General features: G+C 39.7%; 1 protein-coding gene across 1 annotated transcript; it reads left to right on the forward strand.

The window, feature by feature from the left end:
- Positions 1-1,977: 1,977 nt before the first annotated feature.
- LOC124579505 (piggyBac transposable element-derived protein 4-like) lies at positions 1,978-3,630 on the forward strand. Its single transcript, XM_047131245.1, has one exon. It carries the CDS (start codon positions 1,978-1,980, stop codon positions 3,628-3,630), a length of 1,653 nt encoding a protein of 550 aa, XP_046987201.1.
- The last annotated feature ends 14,870 nt before the right edge of the window (positions 3,631-18,500 follow it).

The raw sequence follows: 18,500 nt of genomic DNA on the forward strand, positions 1-18,500 counted from the left end.
AAACCCCCAATGACCGACTCTGCTATCGAGTTTTATATGTTCATCTCTCACATGTATGCTTGCTCTTCTGAAACTGGTGCCAGGGACCTGCACCCACAGATTAGGGATCTCGTAGGAACAGGATGGAGTGGAAGCACTTCTGCAACACCGGCGACCAGATAATGCTAAGCAACTTGAGGTTTGCATCAGAAATGATTTACATGAGCAAAGCATATTCTGTTGTTACTACTTACCGGAGTATACAACCACTACCTTCACTTGTCCTGTTTCAAATTCAAATTTAAATGGCTCTGTGCACTATGGGACTCAACATCTGAGGTCATCAGTCCCCTAGAACATAGAACTACCTAAACCTAACTAATCTAAGGACATCAGGCACATCCATGCTCGAGGCAGGATTCCAACCTGTGACTGTAGCAGGTGCGCAGTTCCAGACTGAAGCGCCTAGAATTGCTCGGCCACCATATCCCGTTTCCTCTGAGGTTAAGTCACCTGAGGCCATCACCATCCATAAACCCCAATCTGCTTCTTCCCATAAGTTCTAGTCCAATCTCATTCCTTATTTTCTCATTCAGAATTCTTGAACATCCTGAAATACAGTTGATCCAGTAATTCATTACAGACTACAATACCCTAGTCCCAGAACAGTCTGGATTCTGTGGATTCTGCACCGAGCATTCCACGATCCACTAATTCCTGCACTCAGCAGATGGCATCCTCATGGCAAAGTATCAGCGATAAAGCACTACATTAGTGTTCCGGAAACAGAGAGAACTTTTGACCCCATCTCCTGTGATTACATAATATTTAAATCACACACCATATTGTAACCAGGATACTTGCTTATAATGATCGATATGTTTCTGGGGTGGGATGATTCTCTGTTAGGAATGTCAAACATCACAGCAGCATAAATTTGATTAAGGCTAGAATTCTGTAGATTGTGTGCAATCCCGCACTGTAATATCTACACAAAAATGTCCCCAAAGCGTTTGGTAGATGATATTACCCTGGGAAATAGGTTATTCCACAAAAATGGAAATAAAGCCAGACGAATACTGCAATTCAGGAGTATACAAAATAAACTGAAATGGCTGAGACAAGTTTTATATAGGACAAATGAGGAGCAGATCCATGACAAGTTTTAGGGAGTAATTCTATGATAGAAAAGGAAGTGCATATACAATGCACTTCTAATGGAGAAGCATAAGTTATGTCACCTAAATGAAAGCATGGAAGTGTGGTGTAGAGCCCCAAAGGGAGAACCTAGAAATTTTGAACCACAAAAAAACACAGGTCCACAATCTTAACGAAACAAAATAAATTTAGCCCTAAATGGTTTTTTGACATTTATCCAGAATTGCTGGTGTAATGTATGCCAACTGTGGCATGCTCTCCTGCTGCTGACTGGGCCATACCTCACCTCAGATCTGCTGGTCTGGCGGATTCACGGCTGGTTGCACAGTAAATGACCAACACTTGGAAGTGAGTTGCTGGTTCATCCACAAGATAGAGTGGCCTTCAAAATATTTGAATTTAACACTCTAAGCGCCAAGCCCGTAAAATTTACGGGCCTGGGATCGCGCGAAAATCACCAAGCCCGTAAAATTTACGGGCCGCTACATTTAATTTCATTCAAAACACTGCAACGTTATTTCTACGGGTTTGGCCAGCGCTATACGTTTTTCAGATGTTTATTAACAAAATGCGTCCATAGATGTCACGGCAGCGCTGTAATTCATGTTAAAACTTATCTTTGCGTTCTCAGTCTGTATATCATTCAGTTGTTTGTCATCATGTTTCGGCGCGGTTTATCAGACGCAGAAATTGCGGATTTGATCAATCATAGCGACACTCTGGATAATGTAGAGAGTGATTCAGACGATTCTGAATGCAATGGTGTGTTTGAAGGTACGTATTTCCGAATTTTCCACGTAATTGTGCAGTACGCACATATCTGTTGAACATGTGTAAACGATGTATGTAGTTACACATAATGTGATATTCTTTTTAGAAGACGAGATTGATGACAGTTTGTCTTCAGATGAAGACGAGAATGATGTTGAAGGTGTTGCTTCAAATCCAGCAGCTGTGCCGTATCCGAAAGACAGTGAGTGGACTGCAGTTGACACCTACCGACCTCTGCCTGTCAACACGACACCCAGGCAGATACTAGTGGATATTGATGAGTCGAGTTCTGTACTGGATTGCAGTAAAGTGTTCCTTACTGACAGTGACGTAAATGAACTCAAGAGACAGACAAATTTGTATGCATCACAGACAATACAGAAGAAAAGAAGAGGAAATAATCTGAAGCCCCATTCAGTTTTGAGTTCGTGGAAGCCAGTGACTATAAGTGAGATGAGGCGTTTCTTGGGTATTATTTTCCACATGTGTGTTTCGAAAAAGCCAAAAATTGCGGACCATTGGAGCACTAATCCTGTTCTTAGTTGTAACTTTTGTCCCCATGTCATGAGCCGTTTGCGTTTCACTCAGATACTGTCATGCTTGCATCTTGTTGACAATTCAAATCAGAAAAAACCAGGCGAAGATGGATTTCATCCACTTTACAAAGTTTTGCCATATTATAATAATTTGAAGGAGCGATGTATCCAGGCATATCGTCCCTCAGAAAAAGTGACAATTGATGAAGGAATTTGCCCATTTCGAGGTCGTGTGAGTTTCCGTGTTTACATGCAAAATAAGCCTCATAAGTATGGACTGAAAGTATATGCTGTTGCTGAAGCCAGTAGTGGCTATGTTGTAAATTTTGAAGTTTATGCTGGTAAGCATATTGTTGACAATTCTTCGTCTGCGGTTATTTTGCGATTGTTGTCTGACAGCAGCTTGCTGAACAAAGGCCACACTGTGTATTTAGATCGATTTTATTCCAGTCCAGAGCTATTTCAGCAACTGGCAGAGAAAGGCACTGGAGCTGTTGGTACTGTGAACAAATCCAGGAAAGGATTGCCTAAAGATTTAGTATCTGCTAAGCTGAAAAAGGGCGAAATGTCTTTTCGGCGTAAAGATAATGTATTGGCAATGAAGTGGAAAGATAAGAGAGATGTGTATACATTGTCTACAAGGCATCAAGCAACATTTGGTACGCATACTAAGAGAAATGGGTCTGTAGTATTGAAACCACTTCAGGTACTTGATTACAACCTCAATAAAATTGGAGTGGATATTGGAGACCAACGCCTGCAGTACAATCCGTTCCAGCACAGAACTGTGAAATGGTGGCGAAAATTATATTTCCATTTGCTGCTTATGGGAGTATCAAATGCATTTTGGCTGTACAATGCAGTGCACAGGAAGAAAATTACAATAACAGACTTTATAACAGTGCTTGCAGTTCAGCTTGTTGAAGACGACACACTTGAATTCATTCCAAGAAATGAAGGAACTGTAGGTCGGCTAACAAAGAGACATTTTTTGCAGCACATACCTGCAACTACTAAGAAGTATGCTGCTCGTGTGTGTCACGTGTGCAGTTCCAGGAGCAAGAAACAGAGTGGCAAGGCTTCTCGCAAAGAGACACGATACGAATGTGAACAGTGTGGCGTTGCACTCTGCCTGGAACCTTGCTTTAAAATTTTCCACACTAAAAAACAATATGATTCTGTGTGAAATTTATATGTAATACTGTATACTATCAGAAACATGTAATGTAGTGCCACAATTTTGGTTAAAAATAAATCACAATTGTATTCCCTTATTCGTATGACTTTTTCTAAATTCTTAAAACATCTAAGTGATTTCTATAACTGTACCTTAAAGCTGTGCATTGTAAAGTAGTTTCTTTCACTCAGAATTAAAGTAGAAATGTGCAGCTTCAAGATGGTACCAAATTTGCCACAATCCAAACAGTAGATTTGATGCAGTAATTTTTTTAATATTGGTAAAATTGCCCGGTTTCTAGGGACGGGTGCATAAAATAGGCCTGGTACAGAGAGTGTTAATAGTGAGGTTCTTTTTTCTATTAAGAAAATAATATATTTTACAAGTCTACATCTTCTAGTGTATTCTTTGGTAAGCTTTAGTTCATAAGGCACAGTTTTTCTATCCATTATACAAGCCTAATTGTAACAATACTACTTCTATTTATTATTATTATTATTAAATACTGCCATTTCATGTGCCTGATGTGTAGATAATATTAACAGATTCAGTGATTACTTGGTAAGTTTGGGTCCACTGCACATGGACTACATGTCATATCTAAAAAGTCGTCCCATTAGTAAGAAATTTTACTGAATTTAATCCTGTTTTATAATTTGAATGTGTATATTTGTAATTTAACTTATTTCTGCTTTTTAATAATTATAACTAGAAGAAGGAAAAATACAATAATAAAAAAGTGAAACTTGAAGGCAATGTTTCCCACATCAGTGCTGCCTGTAAGCTGGAACTCAAATCTTTGTATTAACTTTCAACCAGTTATTAAGTGATGTGCTGATTAGACATAGATTTCAATATTGACACTGAATTTTGCTTCACAAGTTCGAAGTTTCTTTGTGATTGAACCTTTAAAATAATTTTTACTTTTTAAATTTTTTGAGCTCAATGTCGTTAACAAGCATCTATCACTCTTTATGTTCCGTTAATCGTTATTGCAGATATCTCATGAAGACAATGAACAAAGACCATATTTTTAATGATCTAGACAGTTTTATTTGCTTCAAAAGTTTCATTGGAGTGAAGGATGATCTCAGTACATTCATTTCTGCTAATATTTATTCTATGTAGATCCTACTAATACCATGTGAAGACATTTGTGTAGCTACTGTTGCATTTTTAGCATTTGCAAGGAAGAATGCTCTAGTCACTAACACTAGTAAGCATAACCCAGGGGCAAGAAGTAACACCATTCAAAGCAGAACTAAATACCCAATCTGTGACAAGCTGGTGTCCACGGTTCTTCAAATTGTCATGGTGTAAAGACTGTTCCATTAAATTTTTGGCATTCACCCACATAAATTCTGCTTTTTGTTGTTCTTCTTCTTCTTCTTGTAATATTTTGGCTGAATACCATCCAGCCATCTTCAGAGAGATCAGAGGTGACTGACACTCAAGCACTTGCTCTGTCATTTTTAACTCTAAGACTGAGCCACTGAATATGCGGCCTTAATGAGCTACAACAGATTTCTGCTTGTAATGCATTGTATGAGGTTTGCTAATATTTCCACTCAAAATGAAAGGAAAAACTTGACAGCATAACCGCTGTCAGAAAGTGTCCACATTCCTTTGCAATCAACCTGAAGTGATCATATAATCCTGCTGATTATGTGACAATCGATGAAATGTACACAAGCTGCCAGTAGTGGAAGACATGTTAGAGAAAAAAATTGACCATCCTAGGCACTCTTCACAAGAAGGAAAGAGAGATCCCTCCTGAATTTCATATCTAAGAGATCAACCTGTGGAGTTTCAAAACTTGGCTTCCAAGCTAATAAATCTCTTGTCTTGTACCCAACAAAAAGTAATTGTTCACAGATACTCGTGTCCACAATGCATGATATCAACCCTGAAACAGGAAATCCAGGTATCACTATTAAATTACAATCACACTGAAGGAGGAATGGATACTGTGGATAAAATGATTATAGGTTATGCTGTTTCCAAATTTAGGAGTTGGCCTATGGTGTTAGTTTATAGTATGCTGAACATGTGTGTTGTGTTGTGGTCTTCAGTACAGAGACTGGTTTGATGCAGCTCTCCGTGCTACTCTGTCCTGTGCAAGCTTCTTCATCTCCCAGTACCTACTGCAACCTACATCCTTCAGTATCTGTTTAGTGTATTCATCTCTTGGTCTCCCTCTACGATTTTTAGCCTCTACATTGCCCTCCAATACTAAATTTGTGATCACTTGATTCCTCGGAACATGTCCTACCAACCAGTCCCTTTTTCTTGTCAAGTTGTACCACAAACTCCTCTTCTCCCCTATTCTACTCCGTACCTCCTCATTAGTTATGTGATCTACCCATCTAATCTTCAGCATTCTTCTGTAGCACCACATTTCGAAAGCTTCTATTCTCTTCTTGTCCAAACTATTTATCGTCTATGTTTCACTTCCATACATGGCTACACTCCATACAAATACTTTCAGAAACGACTTCCTGACACTCAATGTTAACAAATTTCTCTTCTTCAGAAACACTTTCCTTGCCATTGCCAGTCTACATATTATAGCCTCTCTACTTTGACCATCATCAGTTATTTTGCTCCCCAAATAGCAAAATTCCTTTACTACTTAAAGTGTCTCATTTCCTAACCTAATTTCCTAACCTAATTTGCTCAGCATCACCCGATTCCACTACATTCCATTATCCTCATTTTGCTTTTGTTGATGTTCATCTTATATCCTCCTTTCAAACCACTGTCCATTCCGTTCAACTGCTCTTCCAAGTCCTTTGCTGTCCCTGACAGAATTACAACATCATCGGTGAACCTCAAAGTTTTTATTTTTTCTCCTTGGATTTTAATACCTACTCCGAATTTTTCTTTTGTTTCCTTCACTGCTTGCTCAATATACAGAATGAATAACATCGGGAAGAGGCAACAACCCTGTCTCAATCCATTCCCAACCACTGCTTCCCTTTTAAGTCCCTCGACTCTTATAACTGCCATCTGGTTTCTGTACAAATTGTAAGTAGCCTTTCGCTCCCTGTATTTTACCCCTGCCACCTTCAGAATTTGAAAGAGAGTATTACAATTAACATTGTCAAAAGCTTTCTCTAAGTCTACAAATGCTAGAAAGGTAGGTCTGCCTTTTCTTAATCTTTCTTCTAAGATAACTCGTAGGAACAGTATTGCCTCATGTGTTCCAATATTTCTGTGGAATCCAATCTGATCTTCCCTGACGTTGGCTTCTACCAGTTTTTCCATTAGTCTGTAAAGAATTCACGTTAGTATTTTGCATCCATGACTTTTTAAACTGATTGTTTGGTAATTTTCACATCTGCCAGCACATGCTTTCTTTGGGACTGGAATTTATTTATTCTTCTTGAAGTCTGAGGGTATTTCGGCTGTCTTATACATCTTGCTCACCAGATAGTAGAGTTTTGTCAGGACTGGCTCTCCCAAGGCTGTCAGTAGTTCTAATGGAATGCTATCTACTCCCAGGGCCTTGTTTCAACTCAGGTCTTTCAGTGCTCTGTCAAACTCCTCACGCAGTATCTTATCTCCCATTTCATCTTCAATTACATGCTATTGCATTTCAATAATATTGTCCTCAAGTACATTGTCCTTGTATAGACCCTCTATATACTCCATCCAGCCTTCTGCTTTCCCTACTTTGCTTAGAACTGGGTTTCCATCTGAGCTCTTGATATTCATACAAGTGGTTCTTTTTCCTCCAACGGTCTCTTTAATTTTCCTGTAGCCAGTATCTATCTTACTCCAAGTGAGATAAACCTCTACATCCTTACATTTGTCCTCTAGCCATCCCTGCTTAGCCATTTTGCACTTATGCTGAACATAACTGGGCCAAATTGCCAAATTTTGTATTCACTTTTGCAACCAAAAAGAAATGTCATAATTCAATGTATTTATCTGAAGAATTTCCATTGGCAAATGAACACTTGAAGAATAGAAATTCAGGTATCAGTCCTCATTGAGATGATTTCCAACCTAAGAAAGAAATTCCCTTCAGAAGCTGTCATTGACACACCAGAGCCATCAGAGATGAAGAAGAATGGGTGTTACATGTGTGTGGAAGGAAAAAAAAGGCAACTCCATGATAAAAGTTTGTATGAAGTGCAGCACGTTTACTTGTCAAGCACATCTGACTACAGAGCCTTTGTGTGTTGCATGTCATAGAGAGGAGACTGACTAGATGTGTTGTGTCAGCTGTCTAATGACACTCTTATCAGTGGTCATGTGAGTATTGTCACACCCATTGCTCGGTTGGTTGATTTGGGGGAAGGGACAAAACAATGAGGTCATTGGTCCCACTGGATTATGCAAGAATGGGGAAGAAAATTAGCCATACCCTTTCAAAGGAACCATCGCAGCATTTGCCTGAAGTGAATCATGGAAAACCTAAATCAGGATAGCTGGACGCAGGTTTGAACCATTATCTCCCAAATGTAAGTCCAGTATGCTAACCACTGCACCACCTCCCTCAGTGTGTCACTCACATGAAAGAGATCCTGGACCTACACACCGCACAGACAGCTGTATAGACAGACATATGGTGAGGGCTACAGTGGCAGTTCGTACAGCTACCACACACAGATAAGAGGTCTTGTGAGCCCATATGTGCCAACACGAACTGTTGAAAATTGGTTATTAGCAGTCAGGCTAGCCTATCTTCCACCCATGGCACAGCATCGACTTGCACTGTTCGTGCTATCAGAGGATCATTTGGAAGACAGCATGGTGTGTGATAGACTTCAATGATGAAAGCAGATTCTGCCTGCAAGCAAGTGATGCTCATTTGCATGTATGACAGACCTGGTGAGCGATGTCTCATAAACTTATTTCATTCGAGGCACACTGGTCCCACCACAGTCCTTACATTTGGGGTTGCGATAAGCTACAATTCTCGTTTATCTTTGCATTTATGAAAGGGATGTGAACCATTGATCTGTATGGGCAGAATGTTGTTAGCCCAGTTTTTTTGCCATTCTTGCACCATGAAAATGATGTGTTGTTCAAACAGGATAACGCTAGCCCAAACAGTGCCCATGGAACTCAACATGCTCTGCAAGACCTGAAGAAAATTCTTGGGACAGCACTTTCTCCACACCTGTCCCCAATGGAGCCCGAGCTGGAGATGATGGTTGACGAATGGCACAAGTCATTTCTTGTTCCAACAGCTCTTACAAAACTACAAGAACAGGTCTGGCAGGTGTAGCATAGTGTATTCCTGTACAATATTCACCATCTGTATGATGGACTGGATGCCAGAGTCAGTATCCGCATTGACAAATTTGGAGGCTGCACCACATACTAAAATGGAAATTTCAGCACGGACCGATATCTGAGACCTCAGTACCACTTCGGCTACCAACCTGTAAATTTAGTCATTTCATGTACTCCATACACACTGTTGCAACAATAAATCTTGAGTGTGAATGTTTCAACAAATCTTGAGTGAATTGGAAACCTCTGAAAGGGTTTACCTAATTCTTTTTCCAGGAGTGTATTTTCACACAAGTCACTATTCACTTTTAATTATGACAAAATCTGTATAAACCTGAAGTAAATATGTGGATAATGACAAATGCATGGAAGAAACCAACACAGTTGCTCTCACAGCAGCAAAATACATAATACACATTGGACATATATATAGCTACGTGTAGTGACAAACACATTTTCTCTCAAAACATTAACAGCATCTTGTTAACGGGGACATTATGCAAATAATTCAGATGTCCACATCATATCAGTGTTGAAGATGATGCTGGGAAGATGGTTAAATTAGCTTACATTGCAAACTCTGGTAATTGTAAAAACCTGGTAGGGAAATACGTGGAGGCCATACCGCATATGATTAACAAACCAGAGGAGCAGTCAGCTGTCTATTATGAGCAAAGAATCCACTTTCAGGACAAAAAGCCAATATTGGCTGAAGCTGGCAAAATTCCTCAGAATGCAGTGAAAAAACTATGCTCGAAGAGTTTAGCCTGTTCAGAGAAAGTAGTCCTCAAATTATGGCCTAATCAATGTAGTTTTAATTTCAAATTCACCTAGTAAATGACGACAAGAAGTAAAACACAGCAGTTATTAGAAGAAAATAATCAGTTTTTGAAAATATAATGCAACTGAATAAATAAAAAGTCTACTCAGCAACCTTTGGCAGGAGAACAATCATATAGAGGGTATTACAGTTTGTAAGTTTTGGGAGCCAGTGGCCCCTCTCCTGGCAGAAGAGTTGAAGGGGAAGGAAGAGGGGTGACGGAGATGGCCTGATGAATTTAGTAAAAGTAGTAAATTTGGAAAAGTCAACCAAAACAAGGGGCTATGGCTGCATGAAGCCTTCCAAATTTTCCCATCTCTACTCCTTTTTTCTAAACCTCACCAGTTCTTTTCCTTGACCACTCTTCCTTCCCCTTCAACATTTCTGCCACAAGGAAGGTCCACTGGCTCCATGAGCTTGTAAACTTTAAGACCTTCTATATATTAGACTCTCTATGTATCCAATTACATTATGAATTATCAGAAGAGTAAGTCAACTGAGGACATAAAGACAAGATAGACACTCGACACAGTGAAGGTGGGACATTCAATGCGCTCTGAGCATCGGTCAACCACAAAATACCTCGACCCAACTGAATTATGGCTCCTCCTCTCAAATGTCGTCAACCTTCTGTCATTACCTTCTTATGACACAATACAATTACAGCCTTAATTAATCATGTTTCCCCTCTGTTTCAGTCATCTGAATTCATCACCATTCCCTTTTACTTATTTATGTAGATAGTCCCTGTGAGTTAGTATGGATAGGTTATATTTGACAACTTGAACAAATTAATGACTAGCTCATTTTACCAACCACCTGGAAGAGTTGCTGAACAGCTCAAAGACATGCTCAGTCATTTCAAATTGGTACCCCAGTCATAGAATTACAGATGGTGATGACTTCAATCTACCCTCCATATGTTGGCTAAAATAGACATCACAAATTGATTGTAAGTATAAGATGTCATCTCAGATCGTAACAAAGGCTTTCTCAGATAAGTATTTCAACAATAATTATTAGCTCAGGGTCCCACTTTAAGCATAAATTGTTTCAAAAGCATAATAGACCAATTACCAACAAATAATCCTGAGCAAATAGGGAGCATTATGACTGATACATGGGTTAGCGTCCAGACATATATTGTAGTGAATCTAGATATCATAAGATCCAAGCACACAAAAATAAACACTATATAAACGCTATATACATATATGAAAGCAGATAAAAATTGTGGTTGACCCCTTTTTAAGAGACAGCCTCAACTTCTTCTAATCTGACTATGTAGACCTAGACAAGATGTTATGGATTTGAATAAATAGAATTGGTGGCAGTTGTGGGCTATATATCAAATAAAATGATAAGAGAACCTTCATAGTACACAAAACAGGTCAGAACACTATTACAGGAGCTATGAGGAAATGCATGCCAAATGTAAAATAATGTAAAATCCCAAAACTGGCAAAAAAGGTATTACAAAAACTGGAAATTTAGTGCAAACTGCAGTGAGAGAGGCTTTTAATAGTTACCACAATGAAACTGTCCTTAAATCTGGCAGAATTGAAAGTGATTCTGGTTGTATGTAAAGTACAACAGTGCCAGCATGCAATCAATACCTTCACTGCATGATAACAATGGTGATGTTACTGATGAAGTGCCACAAAAGCTGAGTTACGATGCATAGTTTTCTTTGCTGACACAATTTCAAAAACCAAGTAAATATTCCAGTATTCAAAACAAGAGTGACTGCCAACATTACTAATTTAGTTATAGGTGTCCTCCATGTTGAGAAGCAGCTTACATCACTCAATAAAAGAAAGGCCTCCAGTCCAGGTTGTATACCACTCAGGTTCGTTTCAGAGCATGCTGATACAATAACTCCATGATTAGCAATCATACACAGCCGTTTGCTCTTCGTAAGATCCACACCTGAAGAATAAGCTGCAAAATTTGCACCAATACAAAGAAAAGGAATGGGAGTAATTTGCTCAATTACAGACCTATATCAATTATGCAGATTTGGTGCAGGATTTTTGAACATAAACTGTGTGTGTTCATCATGAATTTCCTCCAGGAAAACAATCTGTTGACACACAGTCAGCATGGATTTGGAAAATATTTTTCTCATGGAGCACCGCAATACAACTAGCACTTTAGTTCCATATAGTAATGAGTGCTATCGACAGGGGGATCTCAAAATGATGCCATAATTTTAGATTTTCAGAAGGCTTTCAACACTATTCCTCAGACGTGACTTCTAATAAAACTGTATCACATCTTAGTTGTGCGCTGGATTCATGATTTCCTGTGAGAAAGGTCATAGACTATAATAATTTATGGAAAGCCATCAAGTAAAATGGAAGTAATATCTGGTGATCTCCACCAGAGCGTTATAGGCCCTCTGCTGTTCCTGATCTACACAAATGAATTAGGAAACAATCTGAGCAGTCCTCTTAGATTGTTAGCAGTTGATGCCGTCATTTACCGTCGTGTAAAGTTGTCAGATGATCAATACAAATTGCAAAATGTTTTAGATAAGATATTTGTATGGTGCAAAGAGTGGCATTTGTCTCTCAATAAGGAGAAATGAGATAATCCACACGAGTATGAGGGGATACCAGCCAAATTTTGGTTTCACAATACATCAAAATAAAGGCTGCTAATTAAGCTTAATACCTAAAATTAGAATTACAGATGAATTAAATCAGAATGATCATATAGACTATGCTGTGAGGAAACCAAACCAATGACTGCAATTTATTGGCAGAACACTTGGAGAGTGCCAAAGGTCTACAAGAGAGACTGCATATAATCAAGCACATCCACCATCTTCTGAAGTATTGCTGTGCTTTGTGAGATCTGTGCAAGATATTATTGACATAGGACAACAATCAGTTCAAACAAGGGCCGTTCGATTAGTATTATAGTGAAATTAGGGGAGACAGGGTCATGGATATAATACGCGAATTGGGGTGTCAATCATTAAAACCAAGCCCTTTTTCATTGCAGTCAGATCTTCTGATGAAACTTCTGTGGTGTCACCGCCAGACACCACACTTGCTAGGTGGTAGCCTTTAAATCGGCCGCGGTCCGATAGTATACGTCGGACCTGTGTGTCGCCACTGTCAGTGATTGCAGACCGAGCGCCGCCACACGGCAGGTCTGGAGAGACATCCTAGCACTCGTCCCCAGTTGTACAGCCGACTTTGCTAGCGAAGCTACACTGACAAATACGCTCTCATTTGCCGAGATGATAGTTAGCATAGCCTTCAGCTACATCATTTGCTACGACCTAGCAAGGCGCCATGACCAGTTTATATTGAGATTATATAATGTATCAACAAGAGCGATGTTCTCCAATTATGGATTAAAGATAAGTATTACATCAACTCCGTACTTTATTTATTAGAATCAACTACTTTAATCTGTTCCAGACCTCACGCCAGCCTGCGTGAGTTAAATGCATGCTATTCGGCTACAAGTCATAGTGGATTGGCTGTCTGGTCAGTCCACTACAACTTCAATCACCAGCTTTCTCCTAGAGTGTGAAAATATTTTGTTGCCACCCACCTACATAGCGAGAAATGATCATCATCTTCACCAACACCAAATAAATTAGAGCTCACAGGGTGTGACTGAAGTGTTCATTTTTCGCTCATGCTGTCCGTGAGTGGAATGGAAAAGATAGCTTGAAGATGGGTAGACAAACAATCTGCCACGCAGTTTATTGTGAACTTCAGATCAGTCATGTGGATGTAGATTGTGTCAAGCATCACAGTACTGTATTTGAACATTAATGGCTTGTTTCTCCTATTCATCCACATTCACTTACATTTTTGTACATGTAAAACAAGCTGCCATTCATCACAATAAACAGAAATTCAGTCCACGTCAACATATTTCCTCCTAGAATCCCTAAACAATGTTACTTTTCTGTGTATTACAGTGTCATCAGCAGATGGTACTCTAGGTAAAGTGACCAAAAGGCGAAGCAGCTGAACATAATGCATGTAAGTATAGAAGAATATAAAGATATCTTATTTGCTAATGGTTCTACAGGTCTACTAAAAGTTGAAAACAGCGAGAAGCTGCAACGGGCTGTTAACTGATCTACAAATTGAATCAGCAGTCTGGCAGACCACATCCACCAATAAGATTGTATACAACAATAGAACAACCCACATAATCTGCAAACATTCACTGCAACTGTGTTTTCCTTAAGGGTGATAAAGTGGTGAGTAGCCCTGTTACAAAAGTCAGTGGTGTTTGGCTGTGAGAGGCTATGAAACAGCTTCCTACTGGTCCACTTATTACGTTTAATCCACCACAGAAAATCTTGTTCCTAGAGACAGGATACTTGGTGACAGAACTCAACAATTCACAAGTGTGGCAGTAAACAAAACAATTATGTGCAGTGTCTCTGCTGCAGAGAGATGCTATGTATGCTGCTGTAAAAAATTTTCAACCTCCTTCCCACTGAGCTGAAAACCTTATGTTGTTTTCTTATTTAGTTCAGCTTTGAATAGTTATTTACTATTCCATAATTGTCCCTTTAATCACTATGTTGTACAATATGTTTAGAAACAACTTATCCAACAGAAGATATACCTAACAAGTTGCATAACTGACAAAAGATTAATAAAAGTATTTCAGCTGACAATGCAGCTTCACATGCACACATATCAATCTTAGACGACTCTTCACATGATCCCTGGGTGGTACTACAAAACCAACACATCAAAAGCCCTTTACCAGGTCCAAACCATCTGCAGAAGTGAGACCAAGTATTAAAACATGTCAACTAAACACCTAAGGCATTAGTTGAACCTAATGCCAAATTCTAGGGAAGATGCTGTCTAAGCATGTTATCAACATGGTTGTCCAACAACAAAGTCATACAAGTAATGGAGATCAGCTATGGGCAAGAGGAAAGTGGCTAGCAAGCATCAATGTGCAGTAGCGTGTGTGGCAAGAAAGGTCAGTAGAGGTTGTGGGCAAGTGCTAGAGTGTACTGGAGAATATGAAATCCACTGGCAATCCACAGTCTGTGACAAAGGGTCAAAAGGAATAAATAAAGAGCTTCTTCTGCACAAGATTAATGCAGCATTGAATGAAATAGAGACTAACATTGACAATGCACCTCAAATAAATGTAGATAATGGAACTTTCAGGAGAATCAAAAAAGGGCACAGGGTGTTCACCTTGCTTGGGTTCCAACAGTTCAAACTTTTCAAACATTTATTTCACAAACATTAAACCAAACAGGGCAAAGTAGACACGTGCGGTAGCCACATGTAATGTTAAGCAAATGTATGGGTCATTTGTGTAATCAAAATTTATTGCAACTGTGAAGAATTTTAACCACATTCTTAAAAAAACTTTGGTTGTGTGAAAAAGAGCAGGATTAAAAATAAAAATTTCCAACATATGCCAGAGACAGAGTGCAAAACAAATGGCCAGAAATTCCACAAGTAAAAGTCCTAATATGTGAAGTCTTTATTCAGTAAACTAAATGACGTTATCAAAGGAGGCCGCTCAGAAATTGAAATTGTCAGAAATGGGTCAGAAGTTACAATGAACACTACCTAGTGCAAACCTGTCACTGAAGTGAAAGAGGATTTATAGAGGGAGGAAAAATAGAATCATGAATACATTTTAATGTCTTTCGTGTGAGGAAGATGGGAGCTATTACAGAAAATCTACATCCTTGCATTTTCAATATTTACTGTTAATGATCTGTGTATTGACACTGCTGTAAACAATCAAAGTAAACCCACTAAAGGCCAGGCACTGTTAAAGTTCAGAGTTTAGGAGAGTATGTATGAGCAGAGTGTATTCATTTTTGTATGACTTAACATCAGTTTGGTTCTCAGAATTCACTGATTCTGAATAGGTTTGTCAATGCATTCTTTCACACTTCTGTTCCTTCCACTAGTCAGACACAAATGAAGAGGAGAGTGTTTCAGGATTCGTCAAGGGAGACGATTAGGTTAGTCCATTCATAAATATGAGTTTGGGAACTGCATCTTTAAGTAAGTCGGGGGAAGATGCTGGGCTCCAGGAGAATAATGATGATTAAAATGCTCTGACCAGCACTCAAAGTATGACTCAAACATTAGGGGACATGCCTGAAGCTAAACAGAAGGAACAGGTAAAAATATAAGGGTGTTATGTCGATCTATTTTAAGATCATCTTGTCCAATCAGATGATGTGCTTGTAAAACTCAAGTTAAGAATCATGAGCCATTCCATAGTAAATTGTACCCAGTACCCTTGCCCTAGAAAGCCATAGTTAATAAAGCAATTAAGGGTGTGTAGAAGAATCAGATTATTTAACACTCAGATAGTGAAAGTTCTAATGCAATCCACACTGTAACAAAAAGGGATGGCTGTGTGCATTTACTAACTGATGCCCACTGAGAAATGATGCAGTTTACTGTACAATGTGACCAACTGGAGGATGAAGGTATAGCAGGAAGAACACAGCCTTTCTGTGGAATGGAAGGTGTTAGCAGTTTAAAAGGATGGCCTTCGGGCTGTCAGTACCATCAGTGGCCTTTATGACAGCACTCACAGAAGTTCTAAGAGAAGAATTATTGATACACTTATCACCTACATAATGTTATTCTAATTAGTACTACCTTTAGGGAGAACATTTATACATTCTATGTCGTGTAATGTAAGCGTTTAGTGGATGGGTAAATAAGAATTTGCCAAATCGCTTGTTTTCTTGGGCATGTAATTTCTTTGCATGGAATCAAACCTGATCCAATGAAAATGGAACCAGTGAGAAATTGTCCTGCACAAAAATGATGTAATCAACTGAAAATCTCTCAGTTTGTGCAATTTCTATCACAGTATTTATCCTCGATTTTTTTATCTTCACAAGTACATCTCCACTGGAAATGGAATAAGGAATATCAAGAAGCATTTGAGTTAATTAAAAACCAATTGCATGAGGCACCGATACTTCACCATCCTGACTGAAGCAAAAATTTCTACACTGGAACCGATTCAATTTATTCCTACTGCTAGCTTAGTACATTTAATCCACCACGGAAAATGAATGAGTATAGCAGTCTCTCTAAATAGCCACATTACAAGTATTTAGAAACATTCTAGAGAAACACTCCAGCACTTTGCCTTCTTTTCAATTGTAAATGTACTAAATCACAGTAATAGAGGGGAACAATGAAAGAAGTGCGCAATCATGTCATAGCAGTACTCAGGCAGCAGTAGCTAACTGCGACAGATGCAGCAACAGATAAGTAACCACATTTGTCATTTACGAGTTCCTAACCAGGAGCGAATTTTATTATATCATCTGTCTACTTGAATAGTTCAATTTCTTGACTTTCTGCGTGTAAATTTAACATCTAATAGCCACAGTTCTCGTGTTTTCATTTGCGTCAGAAAGTAAACTGATTTTGTGACATATTACAAGTTCCAGATCAGGGTCAAATTATTTAGTTTGACCTGAGTGCTTCAGTAGTTAGGTTTCTGAACATACGCGTATTACTAGACACAGTTTGTGTTTTTGGCAGGTTCTATAGTAGAATTGCACAGCATGTGCTGACAGTTTGTTTATCTGCATAGTTTAGTCGTCCATGGTCTTTTGTATGGACAGGGACTGTGATTGTTGTGTGTGAATGTGAGTCGAGTTGGTGACACTTCGCTCTCAGCTTCAGTTAGTGTTTTTGGCAGGTTCTATAGTAGAATTGCACAGCATGTGCTGACAGTTTGTTTATCTGCATAGTTTAGTCTTCCATGGTCTTTTGTATGGACAGGGACTGTGATTGTTGTATGCGGATGTGAGCCGAGTTGGTGACACTTCGCTCTCAGCTTCAGGCTGTGATGGATTCCGTTACAGAGCTTGAGGCTGCAGTGGATGGGCACCACTGTTGTGGGCCGGCCGTGGGGACACAACGGACGTCCAGCACGTCAGAGTCTTCTGATCAGTCCTCACCAGTGGCCAACCCAGTTACTGCTCGCACTGAGGCTGACCCCTCACCTGTTGTCGAGTGGGAAGTTGCCCCGGGGCGAAGCACATGGTGAAAGGCTTCCCAGGTGGCCACACATAATGCCTCTCCGGTTTCTCTGACAAACAGGTTCCAGGTTCTGTCTGTGGCTGACACTGTCACTGAGCCAGATGCTGTCACCTGTCCTGTTTCAGAGGAAACCATTCAGCCTCCAAGATCTGGGCAATCACAGAGGCTGAGATTATTGGTAGTTTGGAGCTCCAAGGTTAGGTGCATTATAGGGCCCCCTTAGGGACTTGGATGACAAGAATGGTAAGAAATCCAGTGTGCATTCCGTGTGCATACCGGGTGGAGTCACTCCAGATGTGGAAAGGGTACTCCCGGATGCCATGAAGAGCACGGCATGCAGCCAACTGCAGGTGGTTGCTCAAGTTGGTATCAATTACGCGTGTCACTTTCGATCAAAAGAGATTCTCTTTGGTTTCGAGCAGCTAACAGAAGTGGTAAAGGCTGCCATTCTTGCTTGCAAGATTAAAGCAGAGCTGACCATTTGCAGCATAGCCGTCAGGGGCAATTCCGGACCTCTGGTACAGAGCTGAGTGAAGGGTCAGAATCAGAGGCTCAGACGGCTAGGCTGCTGATTCCTCGACTTGCGCCAAAGGGTGGTTGGGTTTCGGGTTCCGCTGAATAGGTCAGGTGCCCACCACGTACAGGTGGCAGATACACAAGTAGCAGGGTCTGTGTGGTGTCGACTGGGCAGTTCTTTACGTTAGAGGGTCTCGGGAAAAAAACACAAAAAGCACTTCAGTTACAAAGGGTGCAGGCTGAACACG

Source organism: Schistocerca americana, unplaced genomic scaffold (genome assembly GCF_021461395.2).
Source record: "Schistocerca americana isolate TAMUIC-IGC-003095 unplaced genomic scaffold, iqSchAmer2.1 HiC_scaffold_31, whole genome shotgun sequence".
In the NCBI taxonomy this organism is placed as follows: Eukaryota; Metazoa; Arthropoda; class Insecta; order Orthoptera; family Acrididae; genus Schistocerca; species Schistocerca americana.